The following is a 16,645-nucleotide window of genomic DNA, read 5'->3' on the forward strand; positions in this document are numbered from 1 at the left end:
AGGGTCTTTGCAGAGGTCATTAAGTTAAAATGAGATCACGATGGATTAGGGTAAGCCCTAAATCCCAAATGACTAGTGTCCTCATAAGAAAAGGAGAAGACATTCAGAGACATGCAGAGACAAAGACCACGTGATGACAGAGGCAGAGATGGGAGTGGTGCAGCTACAGGCCAGGGAATACTACGGACTGCTGAGAATCCCCAGGAGCTGGAAGTGGCAGGACAGATCCTCTCCTAGAGCCTTCAGAGAGAGCATGGCCTGCTGACACCTTGATTTCAGACTTCCAATTTCTAGGACAGAGAGGGAATAGATTTCTGTTGCTTTACACCACCTCTTTTGTGATCCTTTATTATAGCTTCCTAAGTAACTGCAGCATCTAAGTCCAGAGCCTACTCTGCAGCCATCCCTCAGGCATTTTGGCCCCAAGCCTTCTTCTCGCCTGATGCTCTGCAGCCAGACCCCAAACCTGCCTCCTCCTCTGGGGTGGTCCACCTCTGACAGACCTCTGCATTTATGCCTATGGAGGCCACATAATTTCTCTTTATCTAGAGGACTCCAACTGGATGGGATCTCTTTTTCCTCAACATTTTACTATAAAGTTTTCAAATATGTAGCAAAGTTGAATGAATATTACAATGAACACTCATACTCCTACCCCCAAACTCTACCACTCATGTTGTTCTATACTTGCTTTACCACAAATGTATCCATCCATCCACCTCTCTATCCATCCAGCAGTAAATATAAATACATCTTATTTCATATGCATTTCAAAGTAAATGGTAGATACCAGTATACTTGTCCCTAAATATTTCAGTGAACACATCATTGACCAGGGTTGGTATTTGTTTCATTTTTTTCCTTTTAAAGTGAAATTTACATACAGTGAAATGCACAAATCTTAAGTGTATACTCGCTGAGTTTTGACAAATGTATACACCTCTATAGCCAAAACCCTACTAAGATAGAGAACACTACCATCATCCCACAAGATTCCCTCTTGCCTTTCAAGTCAATCTCTACTTTCCTTTCCCCAGAAGCAAATCATGTTGAGTTTTTTTCATCATAGTTTAGTTTTAAGAATTTCACATAAATGGAACCATATAGAATGTTGCCCCCTTTTGCGAAGGACTGCCTTCACTGAGTGTAATGTTTCTGAAATTCATCATGTTGTGTGCAACCTTTGTTCCTTTTTATAGTTGAGTAGTGTTCCATTTGATGAGTATCACAGTTTGTCCTTTCTCCTACTGATGGACACCTAGACTATTTCCAGTTTGAGGCTATTACGAATAAAGCTGTTATGAAGATTCATGTACAAGTCTTCTTAGACACATGCTTTCATTTCTCTGGGGTCTGGGTGAGATCTCTGGCCCGATTATGGCACTGTCTCTATCTTGATCCAGTGGCAAGCACCACTCAGCTTACTAGTCCCTCCAAGATGACTGTGTAATGTAGTCATAAAGAATTCAGACCAATTTCCTGGGTCTGAACTCAGATTCAGTCCTTCACTAGCTGTAAGACCTTCTGCAAAGTTTGACTTCTTAACTTCTACTTAAGTTGTGGGAATCTATTTCAGCATCTGAGACCTGGGGATAGAAATGGAGATTAGTGAGTATGTAACTCTTATGAGGATTCTCTTAGTCAGTTGATCTGCTATAGCAAAATATCTGAAACCACAAAGATTTATTTAGCAACTAATATTTATTTCTCACAGTTCTGGAGATTGGAAGTCCAAGATCCTGGTGCCAACAGGGTGGGGATCTTGGTGAGGACTCTCTTCCTGGCTTGCAGATGGCAGCTTTCTTCCTATGTCCTCACATGGCAAAGAGCAGAAAGCTGAAGCTCTCTACTCTTTTTTTTATAAGGGTGCTAATGCCATTCATGAGAGCTCTACCCTATGACCTAATTATACCCAAAGGCCCCACTTTCTAATGCACACATTGGGGTTAGGATTTTAACATATGACTCTGGGGAAAACAAAAACATTTAGTTTATACCAGGGTCATTCTGGGGAGAAAGTGAGTTAATGTATATGGAGCGCTCATTGACATGCCTGGCACACACTAAGTCAGTTAGTCAGCAGAAACAACCATTATCTTCTGCCACCCCACATACAATATGGACAGTTTTATGGTGTGCTGACAGTGCATGCTATTTCTCTGCTTCAAGAGCTGCAATGACTTCCTTGGGCTTTCTAGAACAAGTCTAAACTCTGCTGCCTAGGTTTTTAAATAACCAAGAAAATCATTGTTCAAGCTATCTAAAATATCATTTGTTTCCCTCTTAAGGAGGTGGAATTTCATCAACTCAGGAGTTTAATACTCATGCTGATTGGGAGTGCTGAGTCACTGACTGGTAGTCCTTGAGTAACTAAAGGAGTAATAAAAATGAGTAATATAAATGAGAAAACTCAATAGCCAATACTACTCACTTGGTAGACAAAAATCTCTTCAAATCATACTGAGAGTGTTAGGGGGCAGAAGAAAAGAGAGGGTTTTTTTTTTTTTTTTTTGCAGTAAACACATTAAACACAGTAAACACAAAGGCTCCATCACTGGCTCCATCCAATCCTAACCCAGAGTCTACCAGGTTTGCTGCCCTCTCAACATCCCATAAACACAACACTGTACTTGTTTTGGTCTCCACCTCCATTCAGACTGTCCTCCTCCCACCTCCTGCTCCCCGGGGTTGCCCTTATCCTGCCCAATTAGACATTCAGCTTCCTTCAAAACCATCTCCCAAACCATTCTTGTAGTAGCCTCTCCTTCAGGGTCACCTATCTGTAAAGCTTCCTCCTGCACTGGAAGAGGACAGCACCCACAGACCAACCAGCCTTGGGTCTCCAATGAAACTGTTGGTGCTTAGAAAACAGAGGCAGTATCTGCTAAGTCCCCTGGAGTCCCTGCTCACGCCTTGTACAAACCTGGGAAAGTAAATACTTGCCGATTCATTCTAGGTCCAAACACTGTCCCCGCCCCCCTCACCTCTGCCACCCACTCCAAAAAATGGTGGTGAGGGAACAAAATGGAGAAAGATTTTTAGATTCAAGAATAAGATAAGATTTGGATTCACTGTCAACGTGATCATCAATTACACTACCAGAGTTCTGCCTCACCCTCATAAAAGAACCTAGGCTACCAAATATGAACACACAAGAAGCATGTGCATACACTCAGCCCACACAAAACACCGATTCCTCTAAACTTTGTCATCTTTTCCACTTTCGTTCATCAAACATCTATTGAGCCCCTACTATGTGCTCAGCACTGCACTGGGTGCCAGGGATTCAAAATAAAAGACAAGGTCCATCATCTCTAGGAGCTCAATCTGGTGTGGGAAGCCAGATGTGCAGATAGATCATTCTGAGGGTGGGAGAAAAGTGCTAACAGAGGGGTGGGCAGAACTCCCACTTGGGGGGTGGGGTGAGTCAGAGGCAACCTGACTTCCAGCAGAAAGGATTTGGGCTGAGTTTTGAAGAATAAGCAAAAGCAGCAGTATATCTATAAGGGGCATTGGGTGGTACCTTCTCAAAGATTTCAAAGGAAAATGTCACAGTGGCTGTGAATATGGTCATAGTAAGACATTAGAGAACCGTGTGGAAATGAGAGTATGCTCTCCCCACACACACCAGAGACAAGCACCTTGTATTCATCCATTCTCACACTGCTATAAAGAACTAACTGAGACTGGGTAATTTATGAAGAAAAGACTTTCATTGACTCACAGGCTGAACAGGAAACATGGCTGGGAGGCCTTAGGAAACTTACAGTCATGGTGGAAAGGGAAGCAAGTACATCTTACCATGGCGGAGCGGGAGAGAAAGGGAGCTGAGGGGGACGGGCCACACACTTTTAAACCATTACATCTCATGAGAACTTACTCACTATCATGAGAGCAGCAGTGGGGAAATCCACCCTCATGATCTAATCACCTCCCACCAGACCCCTCCTCCAGTTTGATATGAGATTTGAGATTAAGGGGAGGACACAAATCCAAATCATGTTATATCCCCAGCTGGGCCAGCCTCATTAATGGCAGACCCTGGCTACTTTTCTGAGGATTGGGTGCTGAAAAGAGGTAAAAGAACTCCAGGTAGGGGAATCAATCCATCCAAAGGCATAGGAGCAGGTGTGGATGAGCATTTTGAAGAACAGGGATCAATCTGGCCAAGCCTTATGGAGATGAATGGGGTGAGATGGGGGAGGAGTGCTAGAAATGAAGGCAGGTATTAGGGCTGGAGGAGGTCCGGCCCAGTATCCCCTAGAAGAAAGCCACTTGTCAATGAGTGGCCACACCCAGCCATCAGCAGAGCATATTACCAAACCTACTGTCAAGTGTAAAGAACACATTTCTATCGACTCCCAAAATTCATTCCAAAAGATCGCTTCAGCTACAAACAAAAAATTCATATGAATCAACTACAATTGTTTGTAATTCTCTGCGACTTCCAGCAAGCCAGGCTCCAAAAACAATGCAAGTGGGGCTCCCAGACATCAGGGGTCCAAGAAGCCCCCACTTTCTGACTGCTGGGCTGAAGGGAACCAGGTGCACCAGAGGCAGCAGAAAGAATCAGAAAATAGGCTCCACATATCTCCACAGGCACCCGTGTCAGCCGGCTGATAGATGCAGCCTTCACAGCAGGTCTCCAAATAATAACAGCTCTGGCTGGAGGGGACTGTGCACCAGCACAGGCATCTGGGAAGGGGCATCAGAGAGAGGCAGCTGGGGGAAGTTGACACATGGGTGCCAGTCCAAACAGACAAACATGCTCAACCAATCATGCACACAACCACCCTCCTGCCCAAGCAGGAGATTCCCAGAAGCCTCATAATCTAGCCCCAGGACAAACTCAGAGACTTAAAAGATGGCTCTATCCTGGTTCCCAGTGAGCTACAATCTCAATTGAGAAAAAGGTACAGACGGTTTAAGCACTCAATTAGGGAAGGTACAGAGGGTTTAAGCACTCAACAGCTGGAGTATTATAAACAGTTCTGTTGTTTTGTCCCTGGCTTGCCTAGGCTACGGGAAAAGTACAAATGCCTTTGCACAGAAACAAGACACTATGCAATTGGCCTCCGCTCTAGATAAGGCAAACCCACTGAGAAGCTAGCAAAGCTAGAATTGGCTGAGAAGTCCTGAGAATAAGCCTGGGTCTGGCATAGGAGCAGAAGGGCATGCAATAAACTTGTACTTCTACATCTGAGCAGTCATGTCTGGCCTTGGAAAGGGTCAAGGATCTGTGATTCTGTCCCACTGTGGGTAGATGAAAGCCCTTCTCTAGGTGTCAAGAAAGCAGATTGAACCCAGGCAGACTGATCCGAAGTCAAAATCCTGGTCCAGATGACTTACCATGGGAGTGGGAATTTACAAATAACCAAATTAGAGGAGGCTAGAATGATCCATGTGGTAATGGGTTAGAGTTGAACACATCACGAGGAACTCATGCTTAATTTAATATTTATATACCTGGTTATATATATATAAATATTTACAGATATGTGTATTTACACAGGTCAGTGTACATGCATCTACTTCTTTGCTCTGTCAGCTAGGAGGGCCTAAAAGAAAGGACACCCCGGTAGCAATAAGCATACCTAACACCCAGATCTTGGTTTCTTGTATGATTCTTCAATGATCAAAACCATAACTCCTTGGAGAAATGATTGTACAATCCTATTGATTGTGGGATTGCGGTGGGAAATATAAATGATGAGCCTGGGGCATCTTCCAGTGCCATAAGTATTACAGAAGTATTCAAAAAGTTACTTTTGTTAAGGAATATGTCAAAGGGGCATAGAAGCCAGCTGAAAGAGCTCCAAGTGGCCAAAGCAGGAACAATTTGAGCAACAAAATAAAATAGTAATAGATTAGAACTCAAAGCATAACGTAAATATCTCTGAGTTCATACTGATGTAAGTTATTGAATAAATTAATACATGAGGGATAAGAGGCAAGTCTGCAGTGCAGAAGAATAATTTATGTAGATACACGACCCTCAATGAGGTGGAACATAACTCCCCACTCCTTAAAGGTAGGCTGTGCCTATATTTCCTTCCAAAGCATATAGTATGGAAAGGAGGAGGAACGTAACCACACCAGTGGAGAAACCTGACACACACTATTTCAGCCAAGTGATCAAGATCAACATCAGCTGCTATAAATCACACTGATAGTATGTGCCCTTGATAGGATGTGACGAAAATGGCACTTTGCCTTTGTGATATTCCTTACAAAGACCCATAACCCAGTCTAACCAATAAGAAAAACATCAGGCCAGGTGCGGTGGCCCATGCTTGTAATCCTAACACTTTGGGAGGCTGAAGTGGGAGGATCTCTTGACACCAGGAGTTGAAGTTTGCAGTGAGCTAGGATCACGCACTGTACTCCAGCCTGAGTGACAGCGAGACCTCTGTCTCTACAAAAAAAGTGTTTAAAATTTAGCCAGGCATGGTGGTGCATGCCTGTAGTCCCAGCTACTCAGGAGGCTGAGGCAGGAGGATCACTTGAGCCCAGGAGTTGAAGGTTGCAGTGAGCTATGGTTGCACCACTGCACTCCAGCCTGGACAACAGAGTGAGACGTTGTCTCTTTAAAAAAAAAAAAAAAAAAAAAAAATTGGACAAATTCCAAGAGAGGGCATCTACAATATACCTGACCAGTACTCCTTAAAACTCTCAAGGTCATTCAAAATCAAGGAATGTCTAAGAAACTGTCTACTGCGGTCTGAATGTGAGACTCCTCCTACCCCTTTCACATGTTGAAAGTTAATCCCTAGTGTGATAGTATTAATAGGAGGGGTTTTTAGGAGGTGATGAGGTATAAGGGCTCCGCCCTCACAAATGGGGTTAGTGCCCTTTAAAAGAGGTTTGGGGCCACCATTTTGCCCTTTTGCCATGTGAGGACACAGCTAGAAGGTGCCATCCATGAAGCGGAGAACAAGCCCTCACCAGACACCACATCTGCTGGCACCTTAATCTTGAACTTCCCAGCCTCCAGAGCTGTGAGTAATACATTTCTGCTGTTTATAAATTATCCAGTCTACCAGGGATTTTGTTATAGCAGCAGGAAGGGACTAAGACACTGTCACAGCCAAGGGGAACCTAAGGAGACATGAAAACTAAATGTGATGGTGGGATCCTGGATGGGATTTCAGAATAGAAGGATATCAGAATAAAAAACTCAGAGTAGCCGAATAAACTACGGACCTTAGTAATAAAGTATCCGTATTTTAACAAATACACCAGACAAACGTAAGATGCTAATGAGAGGGGAAACTGAGTACTGGGTATATGAAAACACACCATACTATCTTCATAATTTTTTATATCTTTCAAGCTTTTCTATGAAATAAATTCTAACAATTAAAATATAATCCTGGCTGGGCGCAGTCGCTCACGCCTGTAATCCCAGCACTTTGGGAGGCCAACGCGGGCAGATCATGAGGTCAGGAGATTGAGACCATCCTGGCTAACACGGTGAAACCCCGTCTCTACTAAATAATTAGCCAGGCATGGTGGCGGGTGCCCGTAGTCCCAGCTACTTGGGGGGCTGAGGCAGGAGAATGGCATGAACCTGGGAGGTGGAGCTTGCAGTGAGCCGAGATGGCACCACTGCACCCTAGCCTGGGTGACACAGCGAGACTCCATCTCAAAAAAAAAAAAAAAAAAAAAAAAAGAAAAAAAATATTACTCCTGGCTCTACCACTCACTAGTTCTCTAACCATCATTAGGTCAATTCTATACTGTGCCTTTGTTTTCTCCTCTGTGAAATTGGATTATCAGTTAAAACTATAATCATGTGTCACCTAATGATAGGGATATGATCTGAGAAATGCCTCATCAGGCAATGACCTCATTTGTGCAAATGTCAGAGTATACCTATACAAACCTAGGACGTGTTGCCTATTCCACACCGAGGCTATATGGTATAGTGTATTGCTCCTAGACTACATACCTGTACAGCATGTTACTGCACTGAATATTGCAGGCAATTGTAACACAATGGTAAGAATCTAAGTATACATAAACATAGAAAAGGCATAGCAAAAATCCAATATTATAATCTTATGGGACCACCATCATTTAGGCTGTCATTGACTGAACTATTGTTATGCAGCATATGACCGTACCTTACAAAGTTTGGGGGTAGATTCAGTGAGGAAACATGTGCAAAATACTTAGCTCAATGTCTGGAATACAGGGGCACACAAATACTAGCATTATTATTATCCCAATAAAAATTTTAAAAGGGGCTGGGCATGGTGACTCACACCTGTAATCCCATCACTTTAGGAGGCCAAGGTGGGTGGATCACAAAGTCAGGAGATCAAGATCATCTCGCCAACAAGGTGAAACCCCATCTCTAGTAAAAATACAAAAACTAGTTCTCTAACCATCATTAGGTCAATTCTATACTGTGCCTTTGTTTTCTCCTCTGTGAAATTGGATTATCAGTTAAAACTATAATCATGTGTCACCTAATGATAGGGATATGATCTGAGAAATGCATAGCGGCGCGTGCCTGTAATCCCAGCTACTTGGGAGGCTGAGGCAGAAGAATCGCTTGAACCTGGGAGGCAGAGGTTGCAGTGAGCCAAGATCACACCACTGCACTCCAGCCTGGCGACAGAACTAGACTTCATCTCCGGAAAAAAATATATATACACGTATATATGTATGCGTGCGTGTGTGTGTATATATATATATATATTTTTTTTTTTTTTTTGAGACGGACTTTTCTTTTATAGATACCACCTCAACTAAAAAATCTAAAAGTTCTCTTCTTTCCTGATTAGGAATTTTGGAAGACAAGTTAGTGGTAGGAGACCCTCTAAAACCTCACCCCAAACTGATGCCCTTGGATGGCAGTGGGCACACAACGAATCTGCGACAAGGAAAGCTCCACCCCGAGGTCACCTGGCAGGGAAGAGGCAGCCTCACACAGCCCCCATGGAATGTGATACAACATCTCAGAGAATGTGATTGTTTAAATCCGGTTATCATTTTCCTCACACATCACACACACACACACACACACAAAGTGAATCTATGCAAAAATAAATGGTAATGTCGTTCCGTTTGTGCCGGAAAGATGGATGCATTTCCTACATGACTTCGAATATTCTACTGATTCTACTGAAACATTTGCACAGAGGAGTGTGACTGGGGAACCAACCACTTTCCACCATAAAAGTGCTCATGCATTTTTCTCATTTCCTAGTTTGCCATCACATAACAACTTGGAATGTCTACCTGGAAGTGATAACAACAGATTTCATTTATTCACTCAAATCCCGCACTCATAAAGAAAACAATCTTTCATAATGTAAAACATTATCAGGGGGAGCATGATTCATGGCTGAGGGGTTGTACCTTTATAATAGATGGGTTTTCAGAAGTGGCGAGTAAACCTAAGACAAAGGCCCAGCAGTTTGACCCGTAAGTTTGAAATATGCAAAAGAGCTCAAGTCAAGCTCCTGATAAATGGCAGTGGGCCCATCACCACAAGCCCACCCCAACAATTAACAGGCTTGGCGCTCGGCTGCCAGAAACCAAACTATGATTTATTGTTCTCTTCAAATTAATAAAAGCAAGGCCGTCCATTGTGGATTCCAGTATGTATCCATGTGAGAAAGAGCTGCTGTTTCAAAATGGCCATGTGAACAGGTTATACTTCTGAAACCACATTCTTTTAACCTTAATTCACCACCACGAGGGAAGCCTCTGCTTTCACCCAGGTTATCTAGTGTATAGCCAAAACCTGCACAAGGGATATTTCTGTACTCTATTAATTCAAGTCCACTTAAAACGTCTCAAGATAGAGCATCTACAGAAAGACAAACAGGATCTCTCCAAGTCTCTCCTTTTACAAATGAGAAAACTGAGGCCAGAGGCCAAAGCACCTGGCCCAAACTCCCCCTGCAAAGGCAGCAACCCTGCTGGAGAAAAACTGAGGTTTCCTAATCACCAGCCACCAATCTGAGATCAGAAGCCATTCTGGCCATAGATGAGTTCAGTTTGTTTGTTTAACCTTTAATTAAAAGCTTAAACATTGTAAGGTTTGGCACACCATTCCAGATTCCTGGCTTCTCTTGAAAATCCTGGCTATGTGGCCATCATGGGTCCAAATTCCTGCCTGGCCTCACTCTGCAGGGCTGGGGAGTAGCTGCCCATGGCAAATGGGCATGTGGTGCTACAGCCCCCCCAAAAAAACCCCTTTCTTTGTTGCCAATGGTCCTGGAGACCTTGGAATTGGTGTCTTTCCTCTGCATTATACTCAGCTGAGGCTAAAAAATATATGATATATATATATATATTTTTTTACCTCATATGCATGTAATACATATGATACACACATGTATGTATGTATTGTAGAAAAGTGGCTATTTAAAATCTGAAGATACATATAGGAATATTTTAATGATGTCTTGATGAGCATATTTGCCAGCTTTAAGGAGAGCAGATGTAAGTCATGGGCACAAGACCCTTTTGAGGCAAAACGAGCAGAAAGTGGGCACTCAGCAGAGGTGAGCTGGCTGGGAATGGGGCTACCCGTTCCCACCGCCTGAGAGTGCAGAGACTCACAAAGCAAGGCAGTCAGAGCCTCCCACTCAGCACTCAGCCCTGGTCCTGATTTGTGCTTCTCATGTACTGTTTTTTTGCATTTTCACAGCAACCAGAGTGGTCATTTTTAAATGTGAATAAGATCACGCCATTCTCCTGCTTAAAACTCATCTCCGACTCCCTTTCTCTCAGCCCCCCAGATGCCTGCCCTGTTCTCCTTGTTCATTTCACACAACTTTCTCCTTCACTCGCGAGCTCCAGACACACCCCAGGCTTTCTTCTGAGCTTGGAACATCAGGTGTTCCTACCTTGTAAATCCTTCTGTCCTTCGCCAAGATACTTCAATAACTGGCCCTACTTGTCATTCTCTGGCCACTCCTCCTGCAGTGGCCCTGGTAGCCACTAGCACATCACCCTGAGATATTTTCTTCATTCATCCCTGTTTGAATTTATCACGTTTATTTGTAAACTTGGCTACAGAATGCCCCTCAAGCTAGACTATAAGTTTTCTGAAAACAGGACCCTGTGCTGTCTTATTCACTTATTCTCAAGGTCTAGAAAGTGCCCTGCACATATGTACCAGCTGCAGAATAAACACGTCATGCCCTGTGTTTGAGGGGTATCGCAAATTACTGGAGCCGGAAGAAAAATCTCTCCATTAACAAGATCCTGGCTCCAGACGAGAACAGGGGAGGAGGAAAGGTTATGCCTCCCTGGGCTCAGAGTCTTTAAGGGACTTCAGCTGCCAGTGCAGGGAGGATTAACTAAATGGTGAAATCTTTATACTACGCCCACTTACGCTTTAAAATGCTCTGCTGAGTGGTACTGCTGTGATTTCCAAGCGGCTTGCTCAGTTTCTGTTCGATTTCAGAATCAAGGTTGAGGCAACGGATGAGCATTCAAAAGGTGCTTCAGTAACTTCAAATGAGGCGTGCATGTGTGTCTGTGTGGTCCTGACTTCATCATTAGTAAACGATTGGCATTAAAGTGCTCTAAAACTCAAGACTCTAGACACGCATGCACATACAGAATTTTCAATTGCATTTGAAGTTGTGAAGAGCAATTCTATGGCACTCTGGAATTCCTGAGAGCCACCTAAGGTCTCTGTGGACAACAGGGAATGTAGGTCAATTAAGGCTCCTTGAAAACATGGCCCCGTGGCCCCGGAACTCGTATGTAGAAAGGCCCAGCTGCAGGCCTGCTGGTCCTTGACCATCCTCAGACTCTGTGGTCTCAACGTCACAGCAAGTGGCATTTACAGATGAAAGAATAGAAAAAGCTATAAAATGGCATGAGAGCAGGGTAGAAGCACACTCTCATGTGCACATGCCACAGATACAGCAGAGCAAAACCCAGCAGTAACTGCTGTGCTGTCACCTACTATAACAAGATTGATCTGTAGTGAAATATAAGATAATGCAATCCAGAGGAAATAACTTCTGTTTCCTCTGAGAACGTCTGATGTTGTCAGCTGCAAGCCTGCTTCCCTCTTCTGCCTGCCACAGTGCACAGCAGCCCAAATAAGCAGGGACTCCACTGGGCAGAGTCCTCCCTCCCTCACCGCCAGAAGCACACATTTATCAAGCAGTGTTTCCCCCAACTGCCCGTGACTCCTTGGCCACGTCAAAGCAAGCAGGGCCTGGATGCCCATGGCGTGTCCAGGAAGGCAGGGCCACTCAATGTTGCTATTGTGTGCATGGGCCTCAGACAACGCAGTGGCATCTGTTCATTTGAAGCTAAGTCGTTTTCTGCTTGTGGATTTCTAGCACAATTCATCATCCCCATATTTCAACTTAATGGTACAATTCTGGCCCTGAGTTTCAACCACAGAAGACCTTGTGGAGATCACGGTTTTAGACTCCACCTGTAAGACACAGAGCTGATGTGACTGTCACCGGCTGAACATTTTACGGAGCAATATTTTCATCAACAGGATGGCCAGAAACAAAGGTAAGGAGGGGGTACCAGCAGGCGAGCTCTTTGCCATTATTTTAGAGAATGTCTCCATATGAAATGGTCCAATACGGCCCCAGCCGTGTAAATAATTCACAAAAGCAAGTTCAGTTCCTTCCCTTTGAAATCCGAGTAATACCTTATAAGGGAGCTGCTGCCCACCGACACACAGAGCGATGGGTAGCTAGCAGCTTCCATCTCTGGCAGTTGTTATGAAGTCTCCATAGCCGGTGATTTGTAGATGATTATAACTTTTGCTCTGCATATCATTGTTACTGGCAGGCAAATCCCATCAATCGAATGGCATGACTGATTAATAAAGAAGGCAAACTTGACAGAGGCAGTCTGGTAAGCCATTTTTTTTTTCTGCCAATTACAACCACCATGAACGCTCACCATTGTGTATAGAAAAGCCAGATCTGACACCGGCCTGTCCTCTCCCCATTCTCCAGGAGCCTCAACACACATGTTCTAGAAAGCCTTTCCAAACTCAAATGTTCCGTGTTTCAAGAGGAAAAATGCAATCCGGCGTGGGGTTGCTTACATTCTAGTTCACAGGAAAAAAATGATCTGCCCAGAGCGCCCCACTGACCCCCCAGTTTGTCAAGGAAGAAAACTCACTACAGCCACGGGCCCTGACAGCAGCACTTTCATTACACGCACAGTCACGACACCTTTTCAATTCTGCTCATCTCTAGTCTCTAGCCAAATGGAACTTATTACTTACAGCTTGTTGGGATTTATGAATTATTTATCAAAGTAAGTCTATGACTCCAGACTCTTAAAAGACAATACAACAGCACCCTCATTGTTATCCACAACTGCACGTCTATCAGAGAAAGCAGATATTCTCCATAACACACGCTGCATGTTTGGGGTGAAATAACAGTTGTGAAAATACCAAGCCTGTAAGATTATTTGGAAGCTATTTATGGAATGCCTGGGTATATTTTTAAACCAGTCTCTTTTATTCGAAGCCAGCCTCAGATTCCAGAAAGACACAGCAGATGTGTGCTACCAACATATTTCCCAGCTTGACTACAAACAGTGATACCCTGCTACTTTTACCCAGTAGTGTCAAGCTGTGATTAAAAAGGCAATTCCCCCTTGACGTATATCCAGAAGGTTCGAGGAGGCCATGATCCATGAGTCTCCTGCCGCACCCCAGAGCACAATGGCTCTGCATCCTAAGTGGGGATTAAAACATGGGCCAGTGTGGGGTTAGGATTTCACCTCCAGCTCCTCAGAGCACATGACCTTGCCCAGTAAAACAGACGACACTGCACACCCTCACCTGGGTGACACTATCTCAGTCACAGACCCAATTGGTGAGGTTGAAAGGCACGAGGTGGCCAGCCAGCCATGGCCTTGCCACACCTCTACAACAGTGGCGTGTTTGCTTGGCAAAGAAATCTCCACTGGCTCTGGTACAGGGAGCAGCAGCTGACCCAGAGATGCAGGAGCCCCAACGGACAGGGGCCTTCCCCCAGACTCCCCTCCAGAATCTCAGTCCTCACCACGCCCACAGCATCCCTCCCTCTTTCCAGGGCCCAGCCACAGACCCCTCTCCAAGTGTCCCTGCCCAGCTGTCCAGTCTACATCCTACCCCAAAGCATGGTTTAGAGGAAGAAGCAGAGGTTGGACAGCAGAGGCCCAGGGAGGCTGATGGCACTTTAAGCCACTGTCCTCATGGTGTCCCTGAGGTCCCACATGACGTGTCCATAGAGGATGAGAAGTCCTATAACCCTCTGCACACAGACCATACCCATATTCCCCAAAGAGCACACAGCCAGTGAAAACGCAGGCAGGAAACAGCGAACTTACCTTGCTGAAAAACATCTGCCAAGAGAGAAGAAAAATAGGGGAGGGGAGAGGGGAGAAAGAGAGGAGAAAAAATATTAATAACAATGTTGAAAGTCACAGTATGATGATAACATACGCTGACTTTGCTAAGCACTCTATGCATATTTCCTTTAATTCAGCAGGCAGTGCTTAAGAGCTCAAGATCTGGAATGAGGCTGCTTGCATTTCAGTCCTGGCCTCACACTTACTAACTCTGTGACTTACAGTTCCCTAAACCACAAAATAGATCTAAGTATGGGAAAAATTAAACAAATGATGACATACATTTTAAGAGCTTAGACCCGTGCCCAGTACATAGTAAACACAGAAAAATCAGCAGCTATTATTTATATTGATATTACTTTCACAACAATCTTATAAATTGTTTTATTATAGTTCTCATTTTATAGATGGGGAAACTGAGGCTCCAGAAAGTTAAGTAACTCATTCAACACCATAGAGGAACAAGCATGGTCGAAGTCTGTTAGAAAAGTTAAAAAAAAATTAATGTATTTCTTCCAGCAAATATTGAGAGGCTACCAAATACCCTAAATGCCAATTACACTGACACCAGGAAACACAAATCTAGGGCCAGGCATGGTGGCTCACACCTATAATCCCAGCACTGTGAGAGGCTGAGGCAGGAGGGTCACCTGAGGTCAGGAGTTCGAGATCAGTATGGCCAACATGGTGAAACCCCGTCTCTACTAAAAATACAAAAATTAGCCAGGCATGGTGGTGGGTGCGTGTGCCCAACTGGAGTGAAAACTGCCACCATAGATCTTCTCTTCTTGCAGGCTGTTAACCTACAAGGTGCGTGTCTCAGCCGCACCACTGATGGACCCCTGGTTCTATGGTGGCAGCTACTCGGGAGGCTGAGGCAGGAGAATCACTTGAACCCGGGAGGCGGAGGTTGCAGTGAGCCGAGATCACGCCATTGCACTCCAGCCTGGGCAACAAGAGCGAAATTCCATCTCAACACACACACACGCACACACACACACACTCTAGTTAAAAAAATAAACAAGCAGTCACTAACTACCACCCCACCAGAAATTCAATGGCCTGGTTTTGAATTTTATGTAAATGGACTGATACAACATGAATTCTTTTCTTGGCTTCTTTCGTGGTAGCTCATTCATTCTCACTGCCATGTGGTATTTCACTGTGGGGTTATACTACAGTTTATTTCTCCACTCGACTATTGGTAGATATTGGGTTGTTCTCAACATTTGGAAATTAGGAATTGTGATGAACATTTCCGTACATATCTTTTGATAAACATATGTACAAATGCCAAGTACTTTTTGACATCTCCCACGTGGATTCAGATTCACCCTGCTTATACCACCTCCCACTCACTCCAAAAGTACTCTCATTTGCTCATGCTTTCTCACTCAGTAACTTAAAGACAAAAGAACACCAGCAGAGATACAGATAGCACCACTCAGACATGAGCCGGTTCCTGCTCTGATGGTAGGACTATAAAAAGGAATGAAACTTCTAGAAGATAGTTTGACAGTATATTAAAAAAAGATTAAATATGCACTCCTTGGCCCACCAATACCACTCCTAGGACTTTAATCTAATGAAATAACAAAATATATAAAAGAAATCTACATGAATGTTCCTCATGACATTGTTTATACTGGCAAGACACTGGATATTGCCTGATTGTCTGGCAATAAGGAATCAAGCCAAATATAATATATCTCACACAATGGATTATTGTGCAGCTCTTTTAAATGGCTATTTAAAGACCTTGATTATTTTGAATGAAAATATTAGATAGCAAAATGGCACATATAATCCTGAGCCCATTTATGTACCTGTATGAAGAGAAATCTGTCACAATGGTCACAGAAATATTGATTATTTTCAGGAGATGGAATTTAGGGTCACCTTTTTTACATTTTATGCAAGCATTTCTGTATTAATTTTTAGCAATGAACATGCCTTACATTTACAACCGAAATTTTAAAGCTAACGTTATTTTCATCTTAAAAATTAAGTAGGAACTATATATCATCAACATCTAATTTTGCTCTGTCATTACCAGAAACATCAGCTCCTACATAGTCACAAAGAACCAAGGGTCCACCAGTGGTGTGGCTGAGACACGCACCTTGTAGGTTAACAGCCTGCAAGAAGAGAAGATCTATGGTGGCAGTTTTCACTCCAGTTGGGCACACGTGACCCCACAGGGAGTTGTTCATACTCCCAAGGGTACACTGAGGCCAGTGGTTGTGGTGCAGGTAAAACAGATTGCAGGCTCGTAATTCCCAGGGAA

The 16,645-nt window shown here is 43.8% G+C and overlaps 1 protein-coding gene across 2 annotated transcripts in view; it reads right to left on the reverse strand.

Moving 5' to 3' along the window:
- The window catches only part of GFRA1 (GDNF family receptor alpha 1), a 219,726-nt gene that overhangs the window by 143,528 nt on the left and 59,553 nt on the right, over window positions 1-16,645 (reverse strand). Inside the window, exon 5 of one of the 2 annotated variants that reach the window (XM_005566515.4) lies at window positions 14,338-14,352. The exons of the other annotated variant lie outside the window; for it this stretch is intronic. Within the exon in view, the coding sequence (XP_005566572.3) occupies window positions 14,338-14,352 (15 nt within the window). The remainder of the gene's footprint in view (window positions 1-14,337; window positions 14,353-16,645) is intronic. 2 annotated transcript variants of the gene reach the window in all.

Source organism: Macaca fascicularis, chromosome 9 (assembly GCF_037993035.2).
Source record: "Macaca fascicularis isolate 582-1 chromosome 9, T2T-MFA8v1.1".
NCBI classification, from domain to species: Eukaryota; Metazoa; Chordata; class Mammalia; order Primates; family Cercopithecidae; genus Macaca; species Macaca fascicularis.